Source organism: Salmo salar, unplaced genomic scaffold (genome assembly GCF_905237065.1).
Source record: "Salmo salar unplaced genomic scaffold, Ssal_v3.1, whole genome shotgun sequence".
NCBI classification, from domain to species: Eukaryota; Metazoa; Chordata; class Actinopteri; order Salmoniformes; family Salmonidae; genus Salmo; species Salmo salar.
The window spans coordinates 348,196-370,606 of NW_025550923.1; the positions used below are offsets into that span (position 1 = coordinate 348,196).

The 22,411-nt window shown below is 42.6% G+C and overlaps 1 protein-coding gene across 1 annotated transcript; it reads left to right on the plus strand.

Annotated features, from left to right (window-relative positions):
• The first annotated feature begins 2,262 nt into the window (after positions 1 to 2,262).
• Positions 2,263 to 18,157, plus strand: LOC100329141 (beta-2-microglobulin). The gene is given in 4 exon segments (NM_001245913.1): positions 2,263 to 2,348; positions 14,612 to 14,884; positions 16,592 to 16,627; positions 17,700 to 18,157. Coding segments are annotated over 3 exon segments (351 nt in total). The 5' UTR covers positions 2,263 to 2,284; the 3' UTR covers positions 16,606 to 16,627; positions 17,700 to 18,157.
• The last annotated feature ends 4,254 nt before the right edge of the window (positions 18,158 to 22,411 follow it).

Genomic DNA, 22,411 nt, shown 5'->3' on the forward strand with positions numbered 1-22,411 from the left:
ACGGCCTAGGAACGGTGGGTTAACTGCCTTGTTCAGGGGCAGAACGACAGATTTTTACCTTGTCAGCTGGGGTATTCAATCTTGCAACCTTACGGTTAACTAGTCCAACGCTCTAACCACCTGCTTTACATTGCACTCCACGAGGAGCCTGCCTGTTACGCGAATGCAGTAAGAAGCCAAGGTAAGTTGCTAGCTAGCATTAAACTTATCTTATAAAAAACAATCAATCAATCATAATCACTAGTTAACTACACATGGTTGATGATATTACTAGTTTATCTAGCCTGTCCTGCGTTGCATATAATCGCTTAGGTACACGTTGCTCCAACCATAAACATCAATGCCTTTCTTAAAAGCAATACACTGAAGTATATATTTTTAAACCTGCATATTAAGCTAAAAGAAATCCAGATTAGCAGGCATTATTAACCAGGTGAAATTGTGTCACTTCTCTTCCGTTCATTGCACGCAGAGTCAGGGTATATGCAACAGTTTGGGCCGCCTGGCTCGTTGCGAACTAATTTGCCAGAATTTTACGTAATTATGACATAACATTGAAGGTTGTGCAATGTAACAGGAATATTTAGATTTAGGGATGCCACCCGTTAGATAAAATATGGAACGGTTCCGTATTTCACTGAAAGAATAAACGTGATACTTTCCGGATTCGACCATATTAATGACCTAAGGCTCGTGTTTCTGTGTGTTATGTTATAATCAAGTCTATGATTTGATAGAACAGTCTGACTGAGCGATGGTAGGCACCAGCAGGCTCGTAAGCATTCATTCAAAACAGCACTTTAGTTTTGCCAGCAGCTCTTCGCTGTGCTTCAAGCATTGCGCTGTTTATGACTTCAAGCCTATAAACTCCCAAGATTAGGCTGGTTTAACCGATGTGAAATGGCTAGCTAGTTAGCCGGGTGCGCGCTAATAGAGTTTCAAATTATCACTCGCTCTGAGACTTGGAGTAGTTGTTCCCCTTGCTCTACATGGGTAACGCTGCTTCGAGGGTGGCTGTTGTCGATGTGTTCCTGGTTCAAGCCCAGGTAGGAGCGAGGAGAGGGACGGAAGCTATACTGTTACACTGGCAATACTAAAGTGCCTATAAGAACATCCAATAGTCAAAGGTATATGAAATACAAATCGTAAAGAGAGAAATAGTCCTATAATTCCTATAATAACTACAACCTAAAACTTCTTACCTGGGAATATTGAAGACTCATGTTAAAGGGAACCACCAGCTTTCATATGTTCTCATGTCCTGAGCAAGGAACTTAAACGTTAGCTTTCTTACATGGCACATAATGCACTTTTACTTTCTTCTCCAACACTTTGTTTTTGCATTATTTAAACCAAATTGAACATGTTTCATTATTTATTTGAGGCTAAATTGATTTTATTGATGTATTATATTAAGTTAAAATAAGTGTTCATTCAGTATTGTTGTAATTGTCATTATTACAAATAAATAAATAAAAATCGGCCGATTAATCGGTATCGGCCTTTTTGGTCCTCCAATAATCGGTATCGGCGTTGAAAAATCATAATCGGCCGGCCGCTAACTCACATTGCCAAGGCAGGTAGGCAATGCATGCAGAGCACAGTAGTCAACAGCATTATATTGGGTGATGATACGATGTTGACATTTCAGATCATACACTATACTTTATTACCATACCTTCTCTCAATGCAATGCATGTCCAGCATTGTAACTGGTAAAATGAAGATTGCGTCAACTTTGTAACAGACTGTCATGGCTAGAAGGGATACATACAGCTTTTGTCAAATTCAAGTCATTTAAAAAAAAAAAGTTTTGTTCTTTTGCATTTCAGCAAACCCTTTTCCAAACCTTATCCAAATTCTCCTAACCTGCTACAAAAAGTCAATTCTCACGTTCATTTCACAAAAGCTGTTTCTCTTCTAGCCCTGTAACCTTTTGGGTCTCAATTTAAGGTTAGGCACAAAGTTAACAGTGTGGTTAAGGTTGAGTTTAAATCAGATAAATTGTGGAATTGGGTGGAAATGGGTGGGGTTTAGCCATAATTATTACTTTGTGGCTGTATTAACTAGTGACGACCCTGGATCAGCCTAGAGAAACATCGAGAGGTGAAGCCTGCATAGCAACTGTGAAGTACGATTTTCAATTGGCGCATCAATCGAAGTGGGTGCGGCTTTAGTACATTTCAGGAAGAATATATATTTCACTTTCATCAGACACCATCTGCAAAGTCTGTTTTGTTCTGTTTGGCGCAGTTGTATATTTTTTCAGCCTTGGAAAGAAATCATGAAAACTGTTTTGTCCGTGATCGCTTTCTGCGTCTTCCTGGGGTTCATAAACGCCAAAGAATGTAAGTAGTTAAAGTTATCACTTTGTCATTATAATTATTGATGGGATTGTCTTTGTCACCCATGATGACGTTCGTGAAAACAATTAGATATTTCCTTTACATTGTTTTAAGTAAACAATAAACCTAGCATTAGGCAACTATTATTACTTGATAAAATATTGAATTTGATGTTTACTATTAGTGCCCAAAGATACGCATTGAATAACATATTGTTAACTGCTGTTTCATTACAATATTCTGAAATGGCAAAAAACGTCTAAAAATAAATCGTAAGGTTTGGAAGTGTTTGTTTTATATCTATATATCATTTAACCCCCCTATTTTTGTTGGAACAAAACTACCTCCATACTTCCATTCGTTTGTATGGGTTGAAGAGTCATGACACTTATTGGGGGGGGGGGTAATAGAGCAAAACGTGTTTGTGAGAGTCTCCCCTTTCCATAGAGGGGTCATAATATACTGCTCAAAAAAATAAAGGGAACACTTAAACAACACAATGTAACTACAAGTCAATCACACTTCTGTGAAAACAAACTGTCCACTTAGGAAGCAACACTGATTGACAATAAATTTCACATGCTGTTGTGCAAATGGAATAGACAACAGGTGGAAATTATAGGCAATAAGCAAGACACCCCCAATAAAGGAATGGTTCAGCAGGTGGGGACCACAGACCACTTCTCAGTTCCTATGCTTCCTGGCTGATGTTTTGGTCACTTTTGAATGCTGGCGGTGCTTTCACTCTAGTGGTAGCATGAGACGGAGTCTACAACCCACACAAGTGGCTCAGGTAGTGCAGCTCATCCAGGATGGCGCATCAATGCGAGCTGTGGCAAGAAGGTTTGCTGTGTCTGTCAGCGTAGTGTCCAGAGCATGGAGGCGCTACCAGGAGACAGTCCAGTACATCAGGAGACGTGGAGGAGGCCGTAGGAGGGCAACAACCCAGCAGCAGGACCGCTACCTCCGCCTTTGTGCAAGGAGGAGCAGGAGGAGCACTGCCAGAGCCCTGCAAAATGACCTCCAGCAGACCACAAATGTGCATGTGTCTGCTCAAATGGTCAGAAACGGACTCCATGAGGGTGGTATGAGGGCCCGATGTCCACAGGTGGGGGTTGTGCTTACAGCCCAACACCGTGCAGGACGTTTGGCATTTGCCAGAGAACACCAAGATTGGCAAATTCGCCACTGGCGCCTTGTGCTCTTCACAGATGAAAGCAGGTTCACACTGAGCCCGTGACAGACGTGACAGAGTCTGGAGACGCTGTGGAGAATGTTCTGCTGCCTGCAACATCCTCCAGCATGTCCGGTTTGGCAGTGGGTCAGTCATGGTGTGGGGTGGCATTTCTTTGGGGGGCCGCACAGCCCTCCATGTGCTCGCCAGAGGTAGCCTGACTGCCATTAGGTACCGAGATGAGATCCTCAGACCCCTTGTGAGACCATATGCTGGTGCGGTTGCCCTGGGTTCCTCCTAATGCAAGACAATGCTAGACCTCATGTGGCTGGAGTGTGTCAGCAGTTCCTGCAAGAGGAAGGCATTGATGCTATGGACTGGCCCGCCCGTTCCCCAGACCTGAATCCAATTGAGGACATCTGGGACATCATGTCTCGCTCCATCCACCAACACCACATTGCACCACAGACTGTCCAGGAGTTGGCGGATGCTTTAGTCCAGGTCTGGGTGGAGATCCCTCAGGAGACCATCCGCCACCTCATCAGGAGCATGCCCAGGCGTTGTAGAGAGGTCATACAGGCACGTGGAGGCCACACACACTACTAAGCCTCATTTTGACTTGTTTTAAGGACATTACATCAAAGTTGGATCAGCCTGTAGTGTGGTTTTCCACTTTAATTTTGAGTGTGACTCCAAATCCAGACCTCCATGGGTTGATAAATTGGATTTCCATTGATTATTTTTGTGTGATTTTGTTGTCAGCACATTCAACTATGTAAAGAAAAAAGTATTTAATAAGATTATTTCATTCATTCAGATCTAGGATGTGTTGTTTAAGTGTTCCCTTTATTTTTTTGAGCAGTGTAGTTTACAAAGGTAAAGACAGTTTCAAGTTGGATATTCGACGGATATTTGCGCTTTCAAACCTCAATAGCTTTCAAACCACTTGAGCCACAGACTCCAAATAAGTGTCATGATATTGGAAAAAATGCGCACAACATTGCACAGGTCTTATTTTCACAATTTTGACATTAATTCACTTTCCAAAGCTAATAAACATGTGGAAATGTGACTAAAATGTTGTATTCCTAGTTGAATTAGTTATGGAGCGTAAACAAAGTAAAAACTTTTTTTACATTCGAATTTCAATAGCTCCTTGGTCATGTGACCTAATGACTTCAAACAAGGTGCAGAATGTCCACTGACTACCCTTCTATATTGCATACTCTTATTTGTGTACTGTAAAATCACACGGTGTAATTGACATTTTTCATAGTTTTAAATGTCAATAACTCCTTGGTCCCTAAGAAGCGTGCATTGGATATACACCCATATTGCATAACCTCTAGTCATGTATCTTCTATATTGTTGTACATTACATTTACATTTACGTCATTTAGCAGACGCTCTTATCCAGAGCGACTTACAAATTGGTGCATTCCCATTAATATTAGTTTGACAATTAGGGGGTTCAGTCCAGTGTTGTGTTTACCCTTGTCTTTAATATTTATCTATAATAATTGATAGTTCTAAGTACTTATTTTCCCAGATTTTTATTTTTCCACAGTATTTAACAGCGGTACATAATAGGAGAGAGACAGATAATATCTCCTTTTGTCGTTAATATCAACCATAAAGGAAAATGGTAAAGTACGAGAGTCATGCTATTAATTGTCCAAAGCAGGGATAGAGAGTGAGCTAGTGAGGTAGGCTGCAGTGGGTTTGCTGGTCAATACATATACAGTGGGGGGGAAAAGTATTTGATCCCCTGCTGATTTTGTACGTTTGCCCACTGATAAAGAAAGGATCAGTCTATAATTTTAATGGTAGGTTTATTTGAACAGTGAGAGACAGAACAACAACAAAAATATCCAGAAAAACACATGTAAAAAATTATATAAATTGATTTGCATTTTAATGAGGGAATCAATAAATCATTCTCTCTACTATTATTCTGACATTTCACATTCTTAAAATAAAGTGGGGATCCTAACTGACCTAAGACAGAGAATATTTTACTAGGATTAAATGTCAGGAATTGTGAAAAACTGAGTTTAAATGTATTTGGCTAAGGTGTATGTAAACGTCCGACTTCAACTGTACCAGACATTTTTAGTATATCCTCAGCCATTTCTTTTCGCTGTTGCTCCATGTGTTTTTGTGAAGGTTTTATATCAATTTGGAATGTTGGGGATGTTCTGTGCAACTTCCTTGGCCATCTACACCAAAAAATAAAATAGAGTTTTTGACCTAATTGTCACATAACAGCTAACCATTCATTACTGAAATATAACTATCAAACCTGCATTACAAAGACCCTGCAGCTGAAGGTGTCCTGCTGCATGGTGGGAGTTATTTCCCCTCCTTTCCACTGGGTGGACACCCAGTCCTCTTTTCCATGGCAGGATCTTCTCATTTTGAAGTATTCTCTTTTTTATGTAAACATAATGGAATTCTGATTAGTTTATAGGCAAATGAATACACAGGCCAAAACTGTATGCTGTTTTCCTTATCACTATAATCTAGTAGAGGTAATTTCCTTTATGCCCCATTCCACACACAGCCTAAATTATAGCCACTGAACCATTTACAGGACAATAATAAAAGTAGCATACAGGATCCAACCCTATCACAGAGAGAATACATGTAGAGCGTTTGTAGACTTTAAGAAACAAATATTAAGTGACAGTTTCATACATTTTTTTTATTTTTTTTCGCATTGATCCATTGTGTCTTCTAAGTGTCCAAGAATAGGATCCAAAGTGTTAGGAAATATTTGTTCCCATAAATACAAAGGAGGATGTCTCTCCTCATAACACTGGCACTTTAGTCAGACTGCCAGACTGCGCACCACAGAGCCAATCAGGAGAGAATACATACAGGTCAACGGTGCCAATAGAAAGTCAAGGGGTGTGTCTGTGCCTTTTGGATTAATCTCTATTTACAGAGAACCCCTGTGGTTCAAGTCAAGAGCTACCTTTCCTCGTTCAGTCTGCTCTGCGCATGTCTGAAAGTGACAGAGCCAGCAGCCAAGAGAGTTTTTCACAGTATGTCATAAAAAATTATTACACTTATGAATGTATGTAAAATGCTTATATGTATTAGATCCAGTACAATGGAATAACTAGGACCTGAATTAGAATGCAGCGTGTTCCAATTCCTCCTTCTCTTCCTGTCCAGCAGGGTCAACCAAAAACACACAGCCTGATGGTTCATGCAGATACTGGGGAAGCAAATATAGAAATGTATTGAACCCTTAAATGATTTTACTATTAAATGACCCATATCACAACCCTCATACCTCTTCACAAAAATGTACCTAAATCAATTTAGGAAAAAAAGGATTTTACTCACAATGAACTTCCAGTGGTTCTGGTTCACATTGAAGAAACTCATGACAGCGTTGTAGTTACTGAAGTTCACCTGAAATAAATACATTCACATGCTTTCCACTAACACAAAAAAATGGATCAAGAGTTAATCCTTTAAAATTACACCAACAGATTGTATTAGTACCTCGGCAGACTTTGCTCGCTCACTAAACTTCTTTCTCCATTTAGAATGACTTGGTCTGAGTAGTGATTTAGGATGTATATCTTTGTCCCGTGACCGCAGTTTTTTGTGTTTGCTTTTGAAAGTACCATTCGATTGTCTGTATAAGGAGAGAAAGTAAAACCACAAATGCTTTGAATGTGAAGAACATTACACAAATAATTAAGCATAAACTAAAATACATAGACATTTCAGAGAATATTGGTTAGTTAGAAGGATTGTTTATTGAGATTTAAAACAAACGTAATTACATTTGCCTTTTGTTTTTATTTGTCTAATATATTCTGGCTACATGCAATTTAATGGGTCATTGTCACATACTGTATACCGTAATTTCCAGACTATTAAGCGCACCTGAATATAAGCCGCACCCACTGAATTAATTTTTTAAATATATTTTTTAACATAAATAAGCTGCACATGTCTATAAGCCGCAGGTGCCTACCGGTACATTGAAACAAATTAACTTTACACAGGCTTTAACGAAACACGGCTTGTAACAAAAAATAAATAGGCTTTAACGAAACACGGCTTGTAACAAAAAATACAAAATTAGCAGTAAACAATAGCCTACCAAGAAAGTCATTGCTCCAGACCAAGCTCCCGTGCAGCAGCTCTATTTCCTTTTCCATCAATTGCCTTCAACTTGAAAGCTGCATCATATGCATTTCTCCGTGTCTTTGCCATGATGAGGGTGACAAAATGACTACCGTAATCAGAATGATGGGAAGTTTGAGCGCACTCGATTTAATCTAAACAGTAAACAATAAAGTTGTTTGACCTTAACCCGTTCGGAAATTTTATTGGTCTAATGAAAGCTTCATGCCGGCAAAAAACTGAGCACGTCACAGAATGTATTTTTATAAAAAAAAAATGTAATTTGAAAGCGGGAAAAATCCATATATTAGCCGCGTCATTGTTTAAGCCGCGAGGTTCAAAGCCTGGGAAAAAAGTAGCGGCTTATATTCCTGAAATTACGGTATATGCTTTGTTAGGGAGATTTAAGTATCATACATAAGGTGTTATGTAGTCAAAAAACGGTGTTATTGCTGACAGTACTGTGTTTACGTGATGACACATCTTCCCCATATACTTTAAAGTGACAGAATAAAGGGCCATAAATATTCACGTGTACTTCATCAGATACATTCACCTCCAATTCCAGTTATCTACATAATGATATTACATGTCCTTAGACTTGGTTACGTGCACATCTAATGTACTTCTATGTTCATCCTTCATACTGTATGAAGACGTTTAGAATTGTGATTTAAAAAATAAATGCTTATTGTCATGTTATGGCTAGTATTTATTACCTCACTCACAAGCCATTTGTGGGGCTGCAGAGTTTTAAACTCTGAAGGATGGAGAAGGAAAGGGGACTTTTTGTCTGTAGACCTCACAACAGCAACCAACACCTCGCAATTGTTTCTTCGCCACAGAGCTGTGACCTGCAATATGCAAATGAAACACATTTAGAAGAGTTATTGTCCTCTTAAACATGAACTGAAAACAAACTATCACAATCCTTTAACATTTGGAGAGAAAAAACGTCACTTTGTGCTTGTGTGTCATCTTTCCTGTCCTCTAGAGTCTCTCTGCCTCATCTTTCCTGTCCTCTAGAGTCTCTCTGCCTCATCTTTCCTGTCCTCTAGAGTCTCTCTGCCTCGTCTTTCCTGTCCTCTAGAGTCTCTCTGCCTCGTCTTTCCTGTCCTCTAGAGTCTCTCTGCCTCGTCTTTCCTGTCCTCTAGAGTCTCTCTGCCTCGTCTTTCCTGTCCTCTAGAGTCTCTCTGCCTCGTCTTTCCTGTCCTCTAGAGTCTCTCTGCCTCATATTTCCTGTCCTCTAGAGTCTCTCTGCCTCATCTTTCCTGTCCTCTAGAGTCTCTCTGCCTCCTCTTTCCTGTGCTCTAGAGTCTCTCTGCCTCGTCTTTCCTGTCCTCTAGAGTCTCTCTGCCTCGTCTTTCCTGTCCTCTAGAGTCTCTCTGCCTCATCTTTCCTGTCCTCTAGAGTCTCTCTGCCTCCTCTTTCCTGTCCTCTAGAGTCTCTCTGCCTCATCTTTCCTGTCCTCTAGAGTCTCTCTGCCTCATCTTTCCTGTCCTCTAGAGTCTCTCTGCCTCATCTTTCCTGTCCTCTAGAGTCTCTCTGCCTCATCTTTCCTGTTCTCTAGAGTCTCTCTGCCTCCTCTTTCCTGTTCTCTAGAGTCTCTCTGCCTCATCTTTCCTGTCCTCTAGAGTCTCTCTGCCTCATCTTTCCTGTTCCCTAGAGTCTCTCTGCCTCATCTTTCCTGTCCTCTAGAGTCTCTGCCTCATCTTTCCTGTCCTCTAGAGTCTCTCTGCCTCATCTTTCCTGTCCTCTAGAGACTCTCTGCCTCCTCTTTCCTGTCCTCTAGAGTCTCTCTGCCTCCTCTTTCCTGTTCTCTAGAGTCTCTCTGCCTCGTCTTTCCTGTCCTCTAGAGTCTCTCTGCCTCATCTTTCCTGTCCTCTAGAGTCTCTCTGCCTCCTCTTTCCTGTCCTCTAGAGTCTCTCTGCCTCGTCTTTCCTGTCCTCTAGAGTCTCTCTGCCTCGTCTTTCCTGTCCTCTAGAGTCTCTCTGCCTCGTCTTTCCTGTCCTCTAGAGTCTCTCTGCCTCGTCTTTCCTGTCCTCTAGAGTCTCTCTGCCTCGTCTTTCCTGTCCTCTAGAGTCTCTCTGCCTCGTCTTTCCTGTCCTCTAGAGTCTCTCTGCCTCATCTTTCCTGTCCTCTAGAGTCTCTCTGCCTCATCTTTCCTGTCCTCTAGAGTCTCTCTGCCTCATCTGCCTCTCTGCCTCATCTTTCCTGTCCTCTAGAGTCTCTCTGCCACATCTAGCAGTTAGTAGGTCCCGTGTGGCTCAGTTGGTAGAGCATGGTGTTTGCAACGCCAGGGTTGTGGGTTCGATTCCCACGGGGGACCAGTACGGGGAAAAAATGTATGAAATGTATGCATTCACTACTGTAAGTCGCTCTGGATAAGAGCGTCTGCTAAATGACTAAAATGTAAATCTTTCCTGTCCTCTAGAGTCTCTCTGCCTCTCCTCTAGAGTCTCTCTGTTTCCTCTTTCCTGTCCTCTAGAGTCTCTCTGCCTCATCTTTCCTGTCCTCTAGAGTCTCTCTGCCTCATCTTTCCTGTCCTCTAGAGTCTCTCTGCCTCATCCTTCCTGTCCTCTAGAGTCTCTCTGCCTCATCTTTCCTGTCCTCTAGAGTCTCTCTGCCTCATCCTTCCTGTCCTCTAGAGTCTCTCTGCCTCATCCTTCCTGTCCTCTAGAGTCTCTCTGCCTCACCTTCTGTCCCTCTCTCTCTGGAGTAATGATCTAGTTGGTGTTGACTGAATTTCTGGCCGTCATCAATATTTCCATTGTCATCTTTATTTGCCGGTTTCATGACACGCTCTGTTTCTAATGTGTCGTTACCTCGATTATTTTGTTGTTGCTGTATGGTTTTCTGTAAAGACATTAAAAGTTAATTAATCACTATGTCGATACCTTTACGTCACTCAGAAATACAAAAAAAAAAACCTATCAAACTGTAAGTTGATCACTGCACAGGAAAAAAAAAACTGTAGTTGTAACGTGTAGTTGTGGTTGGAGTGTTATACATTTTGGTGTTACAACAAAAGACATAGGAATTTATTTTTCCAGTTAGAAATAGAAGGCCATGCATCAAATAACTATTTTCATCAGAAAAAGGAACCCTCAAATGCAGGCGGCTTGTTGTGAATGCACTCAAATATCAAGTCATTATCAGGTAATGTAAACGGTGTTCTAATACTCACAGTAGAAGGATTTGTCTTAATGTACAGTAATATCAAAGTGATGCTATGAAAAGGATTATTTCACGTTATCAAGCTCACTCTGACTGACAAATCCCTGCCTATTACTGTGATTAAAAATAACATATGAAACATTGTTTTTCATGAGGTCTACCTGTGCACCTTATTTTATTTTATCTTTATTTAACCAGGAAGGCTAGTTGAGAACAAGTTCTCATTTACAACTGCGACATGGCCAAGATAAAGCAAAGCAGTGCGACACAAACAACAACACAGAGTTACACATGGAGTAAAACAAACATACAGTCATTAATATAGTAGAACAAAAGTCTATATTCAGTGTGTGCAAATGATGTAGGATAAGGGAGGTAAGGCAATAAATAGGCCATGGTGGCAAAATAATTACAATATAGCAATTAAATACTGGAGTGATAGATGTGCAGAAGATGAGTGTGCAAGTAGAGATACTGGGGTGCAAAGGAGCAAGATAAAATAAAATAAATAACAGTATGGGGATGAGGTAGTTGGATGGGCTATTTACAGATGGGCTATGTACAGGTGCAGTGATCTATGAGTTGCTCTGACAGCAGGTGCTTAAAACTAGTGAGGGAGATATGTCTCCAGCTTCAGTGATTTTTGCAGTTCGTTCCAGTCATTGGCAGCAGAGAACTGGAAGGAAAGGCGGCCGAAGGAGGAATTGTCTTTGGGGGCGACCAGTGAAATATACCTGCTGGAGCGCGTGCTACGGGTGGGTGCTGCTATGGTGACCAGTGAGCTGAGATAAGGCGGGGCTTTACCTAGCAAAGACTTAGATGACCTAGAGCCAGTGGGTTTGGCGACGAGTATGAAGCGAGGGCCAGCCAACGAGAGCACACAGGTCGCAGTGTGTCACGTCCTGACCAGCAGAGGGAGTAATTGTATTAGTTTTGGTCAGGGCGTGGCAGAGGATTTGTGTTGTGTATGTATTTCTATGTTCTGTCTAGTTTAGTTTTTCTATGTTTAGGATTGGGTGTTGGACTCTCAATTGGAGGCAGGTGTTTCTAGTTGCCTCTGATTGAGAGTCCTATATAGAGGTGTGTGTTTGGTTTGGTTATTTTGTGGGTAGTTGATTTTGCACTGCTGTATGTAAGTACCTAGCCTGTAAAACTGTCGGTCTGTCGTTCTCTTTTGTTTATTGTTTTTTCGTGTTCACGTGTATTGAATAAATTATCATGATGAGCACGCAACCCGCTGCGCCTTGGTCTTCTCTCCAGTACGACAACCGTTACACAGTGGTGGGTAGTATATGGGGCTTTGGTGACAAAACAGATGGCGCTATGATAGACTGCATCCAGCTTGCTGAGTAATGTTGGAGGTTATTTTGTAAATGACATCGCTGAAGTCAAGGATCGGTAGGATGGTCAGTTTTACGAGGGTATGTTTGGCAGCATGAGTGAAGGCTGCTTTGTTGCAAAATAGGAAGCCGGTTCTAGATTTAATTTTGGATTGGAGATGCTTAATGTGAGTCTGGAAGGAGAGTTTACAGTCTAACCAGACACCTAGGTATTTGTAGTTGTTCACATATTCTAAGTCAGAACCGTCCAGAGTAGTGATGCTGGACGGGCAGGCGCTGCTATCGGTTGAAGAGCACGCATTTAGTTTTACTTGCATTTAAGAGCAGTTGGAGGCCACGGAAGGAGAGTTGTATGGCATTGAAGCTTGTCTGGAGGTTAGTTAACACAGTGTCCAAAGAGGGGCCAGAAGTATACAGAATGGTGTCATCTGCGTATAGGTGGATCAGAGAATCACCAGCAGCAAGAGCGACATCATTGATGTATACAGAGAAAAGAGTCAGCCCAAGAATTTAACCCTGTGGCACCCCCATAGAGACCGCCAGAGGCCCGGACAACAGGCCCTCCGATTTGACCCACTGAACTCTGTCTGAGAAGTAGTTGGTGAACCAGGTGAGGCAGTCATTTGAGAAACCAAGGCTGTGGAGTCTGCCGATAAGAATATGGTGATTGACAGAGTCGAAAGCCTTGGCCAGGTCGATGAATACAGCTGCACAGTATTGCCTCTTATCGATGGAGGTTAAGATATCGTTTAGGACCTTGAGCGTGGCTGAGGTGCACCCATGACCAGCTCGGAAACCAGATTGCATAGCGGAGAAGGTACGGTGGGATTCGAAATGGTCGATGATCTGTTTGTTAACTTGGTTTTCGAAGACCTTAGAAAGGCAGGGTAGGATGGATATAGGTCTGTAACAGTTTGGGTCTAGAGTGTCTCCCCCTTTGAAAAGGGGGATGACCGCGGCAGCTTTCCAATCTTTGGGGATCTCAGACGGTACGAAAGAGAGGTTAAACAGGCTAGTAGTAGGAGTTGCAAGAATTTCGGCAGATAATTTTAGAAAGAGAGGTTCCAGATTGTCTAGCCCGGCTGATTTGTGGGGCTCCAGATTTTGCAGCTCTTTCAGAACATCAGCTATCTGGATTTGGGTGAAGGAGAAATGGTGGAGGCTTGGGCAAGTTGCTGTGCGGTGTGGCCAGCCGTAGAAAAATGCTCATTGAAATTCTCAATTATCACGGATTTATCGTTGGTGACAGTGTTTCCTATCCTCTGTGCAGTGGGCAGCTGCAAGGAGGTGTTCTTATTCTCCATGGACTTTACAGTGTCCCAGAACTTTTTGGAGTTTGTGCTACAGGATGCAAATTTCTGTTTGAAAAAGCTAGCCTTTCCTTTCCTAACTGCCTGTGTATATTGGTTCCTAACTTCACTGAAAAGCTGCATATTGCGGGGGCTATTCGATGCTAATGCAGTACACCACAGGATGTTTTTGTGCTGGTCAAGGGCAGTCAGGTCTGGAGTGAACCAAGGGCTATATCTGTTCCTGGGTCTAACGGAATGAGGTCAATATCCTTCCAGGATACCCGGGCCAGGTCGATTAGAAAGGCCTGGTCGCTGAGGTGTTTTAGGGAGCGTTTGACAGTGATGAGGGGTGGTCGTTTGACCGCAGACCAATTATGGACGCAGGAAATGAGGCAGTGATCGCTGAGATCCTGGTTGAAGACAGCAGAGATGTATTTGGAGGACAGGTTGGTTAGGATGATATCTATGAGGGTGCCCGTGTTTACGGATTTGGGGTTGTACCTGGTAGGTTCATTGATAATTTGTGTGAGATTGAGGGCATCAAGATTAGATTGTAGGATGGCCGGGGTGTTAAGCATGTCCCAGTTTAGGTCACCTAACAGTACTAGCTCTGAAAATAGATGGGGGGCAATCAATTCACATATTGTGTCCAGGGCACAGCTGAGCTTAGAAGGTGGTCTATAGCAAACGGCAACGGTGAGAGACTTGTTTCTGGAAAGGTGGATTTTTAAAAGTAGAAGCTTTAAAAGTAGAAGCCTTCCTTTAAGCACCTCTGTTCGAACACCTCTCCTGTCCTTGATCCATACCACATACAGCCATTTCCAGATCTTTTCAGTGTCCATGTGAAAGATAGTTATTGTGAGGCTGGAACATTTGTTAACTTCAACAACAAAAAATAACACCCATGTAAAATGAAGGCCTGCAAATCTTACAGATGTAAGTCTAATAGCATGAGATGAAAGTAGACAAACATCAGTGTGCGATATGAAGGTATAGTCAGTGGACATTCTGAACCTTGTTTGAAGTCAGTAGGTCACATGACCAAGGAGCTATTGAAATGTAAAATTTTGAAAGATTCATGTAAAATCATGTGACCTGACTGGCTGACTGTACCATTCCCTCCTCCCCCTGTAGCTCCCCCCAAGGTGCAGGTGTACAGCCGTAACCCAGGGGAACATGGGAAGGACAACACCCTGATCTGTCACGTGAGTGGCTTCCACCCCCCTGACATCAGCATCCAGCTCCTGAAGAATGGTGTGGAGATCCCAGACGCCAAGCAGACAGACCTGGCCTTCGAACAGGGATGGCAGTTCCACCTCACCAAGAGTGTTGGATTCACACCAGACAGCGGAGAGGAGTACACCTGCAGAGTCCGCCACCTGAAGAATCTGAAGACCTACACCTGGGGTGAGTTACTAGTATAGTTAGTAGTTAGAGGAGTACACCTGGGGTGAGTTACTAGTATAGTTAGTAGTTAGAGGAGTACACCTGGGGTGAGTTACTAGTATAGTTAGTAGTTAGTAGCAGTTAGTAGTTAGAGGAGTACACCTGGGGTGAGTTACTAGTATAGTTAGTAGTTAGAGGAGTACACCTGGGGTGAGTTACTAGTATAGTTAGTAGTTAGAGGAGTACACCTGGGGTGAGTTACTAGTATAGTTAGTAGTTAGTAGCAGTTAGTAGTTAGAGGAGTACACCTGGGGTGAGTTACTAGTATAGTTAGTAGTTAGAGGAGTACACCTGGGGTGAGTTACTAGTATAGTTAGTAGTTAGTAGCAGTTAGTAGTTAGGAGTACACCTGTAGAGCCCGCCACCTGAAGAACCTTGAGATCAAACCCGGTGTGAGTTAGTTCCCCCTCCTAAATGAAATCTGGCTCCTGTGTTTATGTGTGACCATCATCACCTGCAGACAGCCAACTGTTTAGGTGATGAGCAGCTTGACCCTGTCCTTCTATTCTATGGAGCTATTTAGGTGATGAGCAGCTTGACCCTGTCCTTCTATTCTATGGAGCTATTTAGGTGATGAGCAGCTTGACCCTGTCCTTCTATTCTATGGAGCTATTTAGGTGATGAGCAGCTTGACCCTGTCCTTCTATTCTATGGAGCTATTTAGTTGATGAGCAGCTTGACCGTGTCCTTCTATTCTATGGAGCTATTTAGGTGATGAGCAGCTTGACCCTGTCCTTCTATTCTATGGAGCTATTTAGGTGATGAGCAGCTTGACCCTGTCCTTCTATTCTATGGAGCTATTTAGTTGATGAGCAGCTTGACCCTGTCCTTCTATTCTATGGAGCTATTTAGGTGATGAGCAGCTTGACCCTGTCCTTCTATTCTATGGAGCTATTTAGGTGATGAGCAGCTTGACCCTGTCCTTCTATTCTATGGGGCTATTTAGGTGATGAGCAGCTTGACCCTGTCCTTCTATTCTATGGAGCTATTTAGGTGATGAGCAGCTTGACCCTGTCCTTCTATTCTATGGAGCTATTTAGGTGATGAGCAGCTTGACCCTGTCCTTCTATTCTATGGGGCTATTTAGGTGATGAGCAGCTTGACCCTGTCCTTCTATTCTATGGAGCTATTTAGGTGATGAGCAGCTTGACCCTGTCCTTCTATTCTATGGAGCTATTTAGGTGATGAGCAGCTTGACCCTGTCCTTCTATTCTATGGAGCTATTTAGGTGATGAGCAGCTTGACCCTGTCCTTCTATTCTATGGGGCTATTTAGGTGATGAGCAGCTTGACCCTGTCCTTCTATTCTATGGAGCTATTTAGGTGATGAGCAGCTTGACCCTGTCCTTCTATTCTATGGAGCTATTTAGTTGATGAGCAGCTTGACCCTGTCCTTCTATTCTATGGGGCTATTTAGGTGATGAGCAGCTTGACCCTGTCCTTCTATTCTATGGAGCTATTTAGGTGATGAGCAGCTTGACCCTGTCCTTCTATTCTATGGAGCTATTTAGGTGATGAGCAGCTTGACTCTGTCCTTCTTTATGTTTATTTGATTGTCGGGTTAAAATACTAAATCCCATTTTACTGGCATAAACCATGGTAGGATTGTAGTTAGTGGGGAGTCTGAATGTAAAAACAATAACAATGCTTTCTGTGTTTTTGTCTCCAGAGTCAAATATGTAAGGATCTGGAGCAGGACTTAATGGTAGGTATTCAGCCAAATTTATTTATATTTATTTATAATAATAATATATGCCATTTTGCAGATGTTTTTATCCAAAGTGACTTACAGTCATGCGTGAATATACACAACCGTTCAAAAGTTTGGGGTCACTTAGAAATGTCCTTGTTTTTAAAGAAAAGCTATTTTTTTGTCCATTAAAATAACATCAAATTGATCAGAAATACAGTGTATACATTGTTAATGTTGTAGCTGGAAACAGCTGACTTAAAAAAAAAATTGAATATCTACATAGGCGTACAGAGGTCCATTATCAGCAACCATCACTCCTGTGTTCCAATGGCATGTTGTGTTAGCTAATCCAAGTTTATAATTTTAAAAGGCTAATTGATCATTAGAAAACCCTTTTGCAATTATTTTAGCACAGCTGAAAACTGTTGTTCTGATTAAAGAAGCAATAAAACTGGCCTGTAGACTATTTGAGTATCTGGAGCATCTGCATTTGTGGGTTCGATTACAGGCTCAAAATGTCCAGAAACAAATAACTTTCTTCTGAAACTCGTCAGTCTATTCTTGTTCTGAGAAATGAAGGCTATTCCATGCGAGAAATTGCCAAGAAACTGAAGATCTCGTACAACACTGTGTACTACTCCCTTCACGGAACAGCGCAATCTGGCTCGAACCAGAATAGAAAGAGGAGTGGGAGGCCCCAGTGCACAACTGAGCAAGAGGACAAGTACATTAGAGTGTCTAGTTTGAGGTGCTTCAGGAAGCATGGGGTGAAATCTTTTCAGATTACCTCAACAAATTGACAACTATAATGCCAAAGGTCTGCAAGGCTGTAAAAAGCAAAGTTTGAAGGACACAATTATTATTTCAATTAAAAATCATTATTTAAAACCTTGCCAACGTCTTGACTATATTTCCAATTCATTTTTTCAATTAATTTCATGTCTGTTTTCATGGAAAACAAGGACATTTCAAGTGACCCCAACTTTTGAACGGTAGTGTTTGTTGAAACTGTATCTAATTAGATTAACTGTAACTAGATTAAATCATAACTAAAACTCATACCTTTACCCATCTTTCTTAACAGGGGGGCGTTCCATCTGTGGCCAGCCCTACACTAGAGCTGAGATGACTGTAATTTCCCCTCTCAACATGGGCTTTCGTTTTCATTTTTGATAACACTTTGTGCCAAGGTGCCAGTTTCAAGGGTTTTGAGTTTTAGAGAATCATTACTAAACACTTAAATGATTAAAGTTGTGTAGGTGACCTCTTCTAGAAAAGCTGCCAGTATTTCTGGCTGAGAATCGCATTCTCTTCTTTAAAAACAATAATTAATGATTGATCAAGTATTTTCATTGTATTTTTTTTAGATGTGTGGGGACTCCTTGTAGTCCTTTAATATCCTTGAAGTTGGTACCATTAAGTGTGAGCACAACATTTTTACATAATTTTAAACACCTATGTTAATGTGGTTTTAGTTACAAGCACAAATTGTCAACAATGTCAAATCTGATATTTGATTAAAAATATATTTAAAAGCCCAAATAATTTGCAGAACATCCGTTGTTGTATTTGCGTGACTTGTAAATATAAATGTCCTTTTTGCTTTGGAGTAATTTTTTCATCAACACCATGAAATCAAATCTTATGTCTATCCTTCAATGTTTGTGTAAATTACCAGTTATCAACAGTCTAATAAAAGGGGATTTTTTTTTTTAAAGGAATATTGTTGATAATTAAGAACTGTATTTTTATGATGGTTTTCTTTAAAAAGCAGCGTCTGTTTTTCAATCTTTGAGTGATACTGAACCAGGGTCAGTCCCCAGGGGACTGGAGTTGCCTATCCCTGGTCTACAGTGTTGAAAGAATTTTTATTTTAGGAACGCCCATCTATGTATGTCCATACCGTTTGTAAAACACAAATTTAAGAAAAGATGGCCGTTCTGGACAAGACCAAAAGAAAGACGTTAGTGCGTTCTTACTGGGGTGTAGCCTACCATGTCCTGCAATGGAATTTTATGAATGCTCACCGTTTGTAAAACAGTTTGTTGCATTGGATGTATTGGTCCCAATTCCTGTTGACAAATCAATTTGGATACAAACTTGAAACCACTGACCATGACATTTTAAACTACTGGACAGCCGTTGTGAGTAGCCTGGTTTTCCATTTTACTATGACCTGTCCTGTTTTTAGAATATGTTTGTTAACATGTCAGCACATTTTTTTATTTTTTGATTGAGCGTGATATAGGTCAGGCTATTTGATCAGAGAAACCTGCATGATGTAAAACGTTTTCGGCTCATTGCATTGTCATACATTTTTATCTCCACTCCAGCCTGTAGGCTACAGAAAAGGCCACATACTCTTTCTACCAGATGCTATATCTGATGGAATGTGGAGCGCCGTAGCACTGCATCTCTCCAACAGCACCCTGGAGAGGCATGCTGGGAATGGACTAGATAAATATTTGGAGTCCCTGCCTTTGACTAAGTGGGCACTTCTTATCACAGGGCGGCATCAGCGCTCACCTAAAAATAAACATATGCCACTGGTTGAGAGAAGTTGTCATTGTTGTTGGTGGTGCGTCTTGGTCAGTTTACCTCAGACAATGTTTACCTCTCATCAATCTGCCGCCATAGACCTCATCCTGCCTAATGAGAGGGCCAGCCTTGCTCTCACCTCATCCTGCCTAATGAGAGGCACTGGTCTCACCTCATCCTGCCTAATGAGAGGCACTGGTCTCACCTCATCCTGCCTAATGAGAGGACCAGCCCTGGTCTCACCTCATCCTGCCTAATGAGAGGACCAGCCCTGGTCTCATCTCATCCTGCCCAATGAGAGAGTCCCTGGTCTCACCTCATCCTGCCTAATGCGAGGACCAACCCTGGTCTCACCTCATCCTGCCTAATGAGAGGACCGGCCCTGATCTCACCTCATCCTGCCTAATGAGAGGACCAGCCCTGGTCTCACCTCATCCTGCCTAATGAGAGGACCGTCCCTGGTCTCACCTCATCCTGCCTAATGAGAGGCCCTGGTCTCACCTCATCCTGCCTAATGAGAGGACCAGCCCTGGTCTCACCTCATCCTGCCTAATGAGAGGACCGTCCCTGGTCTCACCTCATCCTGCCTAATGCGAGGCCCTGGTCTCACCTCATCCAGCCTAATGAGAGGACCGTCCCTGGTCTCACCTCATCCTGCCTAATGAGAGGACCAGCCCTGGTCTCACCTCATCCTGCCCAATGAGAGGACCAGCCCTGGTCTCACCTCATCCTGCCCAATGAGAGGACCAGCCCTGGTCTCACCTCATCCTGCCTAATGAGAGGACCAGCCCTGGTCTCACCTCATCCTGCCTAATGAGAGGACCAGCCCTGGTCTCACCTCATCCTGCCTAATGAGAGGACCAGCCCTGGTCTCACCTCATCCTGCCTAATGAGAGGACCGTCCCTGGTCTCACCTCATCCTGCCCAATGAGAGGACCAGCCCTGGTCTCACCTCATCCTGCCTAATGAGAGGACCAGCCCTGGTCTCACCTCATCCTGCCTAATGAGAGGACCAGCCCTGGTCTCACCTCATCCTGCCTAATGAGAGGACCAGCCCTGGTCTCATCTCATCCTGCCCAATGAGAGGACCAGCCCTGGTCTCACCTCATCCAGCCTAATGAGAGGACCAGCCCTGGTCTCACCTCATCCTGCCCAATGAGAGGACCAGCCCTGGTCTCACCTCATCCTGCCTAATGAGAGGACCGGCCCTGGTCTCACCTCATCCTGCCTAATGAGAGGACCGTCCCTGGTCTCACCTCATCCTGCCCAATGAGAGGCCCTGGTCTCACCTCATCCAGCCTAATGAGAGGACCGTCCCTGGTCTCACCTCATCCTGCCTAATGAGAGGCACTGGTCTCACCTCATCCTGCCTAATGAGAGGCCCTGGTCTCACCTCATCCTGCCTAATGAGAGGACCAGCCCTGGTCTCACCTCATCCTGCCCAATGAGAGGACCAGCCCTGGTCTCACCTCATCCTGCCTAATGAGAGGACCGGCCCTGATCTCACCTCATCCTGCCCAATGAGAGGCCCTGGTCTCACCTCATCCTGCCTAATGAGAGGACCAGCCCTGGTCTCACCTCATCCTGCCCAATGAGAGGACCAGCCCTGGTCTCACCTCATCCTGCCTAATGAGAGGACCGTCCCTGGTCTCACCTCATCCTGCCCAATGAGAGGACCGTCCCTGGTCTCACCTCATCCTGCCCAATGAGAGGCCCTGGTCTCACCTCATCCTGCCTAATGAGAGGGCCTTGCACAGAACACTGTTCTGTTGAGTTTTATAAAAAACAAAATTGTAAACTATTGACATGACTTACTTAGTCCTTTTGGTTCTTATGTGGAACTTCGGGCTTCCAGGGAGACAGAGCCACTGCTGCTGCTCTTCTGCCTTTTGGGGAGGGGTTTCTACGACAGGACATTAATTGGCCTCTATTTGACTAAAGATTTTTTAAAGGAATCAAAAATCCTTGTGAACAAAAATGCACATGATTGATATCTCTTGATGAAATATCTCTAAAGATCTCAGTCATTGTCAACGGTCATTTTTTGAGAAGTTATATTTCTACTTTATTATCAATGAGTAAATCAGTAAAATACTTGTAATAAGCTAGTCAAATTGCCAAGGCAGGAAGGCAATGAATGCAGAGCAGTAATCTACAGCAGTGGTCACCAACATTTTTCTGAGCCCAGATCACATTCTTGAGTCAAAACGCAAGCCGATGATCTACCGCTGAGATTTCTTTTATAAACATGACTTAAAAAACATAAGCCTATTGTCGTAGGGAATTTTCTATCCTAATGATAATAATTAACAATCAATAAGCTTTGACTAATCCCCAAGGTTTGTAAGACAATGGGTTAATAATAATTAGTCAAAGACTCAGCATCTGCATAAGGTTCGTACAGTTTATTCAGAGAACGTTCTGAAGAACATTACACAAAGAGCTTCATTTTATGCCCCCTCTCGCTTACGCACACACCTACACACAAACAGTAGATATCCTACACACATACATACACACAAACAGTAGGTGAAATGTATCCCTCCCCGGACTTCTCACCACTGTTACTCACTACCCAGCGCTGTCTGTTCCTTTCCCCAGAGATTAGGGGGACCTTGAAGGTTACTCCCGGTTTTCTCCAAAGTCTCTCCAGGTTAGGTCAACCACATGTCTACAGTTCTCTTAGCTAATACACACATTTCTCTCCCTCTCCGGTCTCTACTAGACCTTATGGGACTTACGTTCAGTACTTTAATTATTCATTACACATGCTACATAACTACTAATTACTAATCAGTTACGTTTCAGGTATGGATTCTTTATTAATTTACCTTTATTATATAATTTCCTTATCACCTATGCAACATTAACCAATTAAAAACAGTTGTGTAGCAATGCGGTTTGTGCAGTAGGCTGTAGGCCCAATAAATTATCACTGCATATTGGGCTACGCTTCAATTGCCCTGCCAATGTTGTTCTTCTCAGACCATTTTAGAAATTATATTTCAACATGTCAGCTACAGTATATGTTCACACTGGTAATAGATTATTTGTTATATTGCTTCTTGTGAGGCACAGCTGAGTGAGGATAATAATTAGCGTTTTTTTTTTTTACTGGACTTGGCCTGGATCTGATGGTCAGTCTGAGGGGAGGGAGAGAGCAGTGGTGAGGCTGCCTGTCACCCGACTCACCGTCCCTCCTATCTCCCACCCTCCACTGAAAAGAAGCCCCAACAGTGTCCAGCTGTGACATCATCT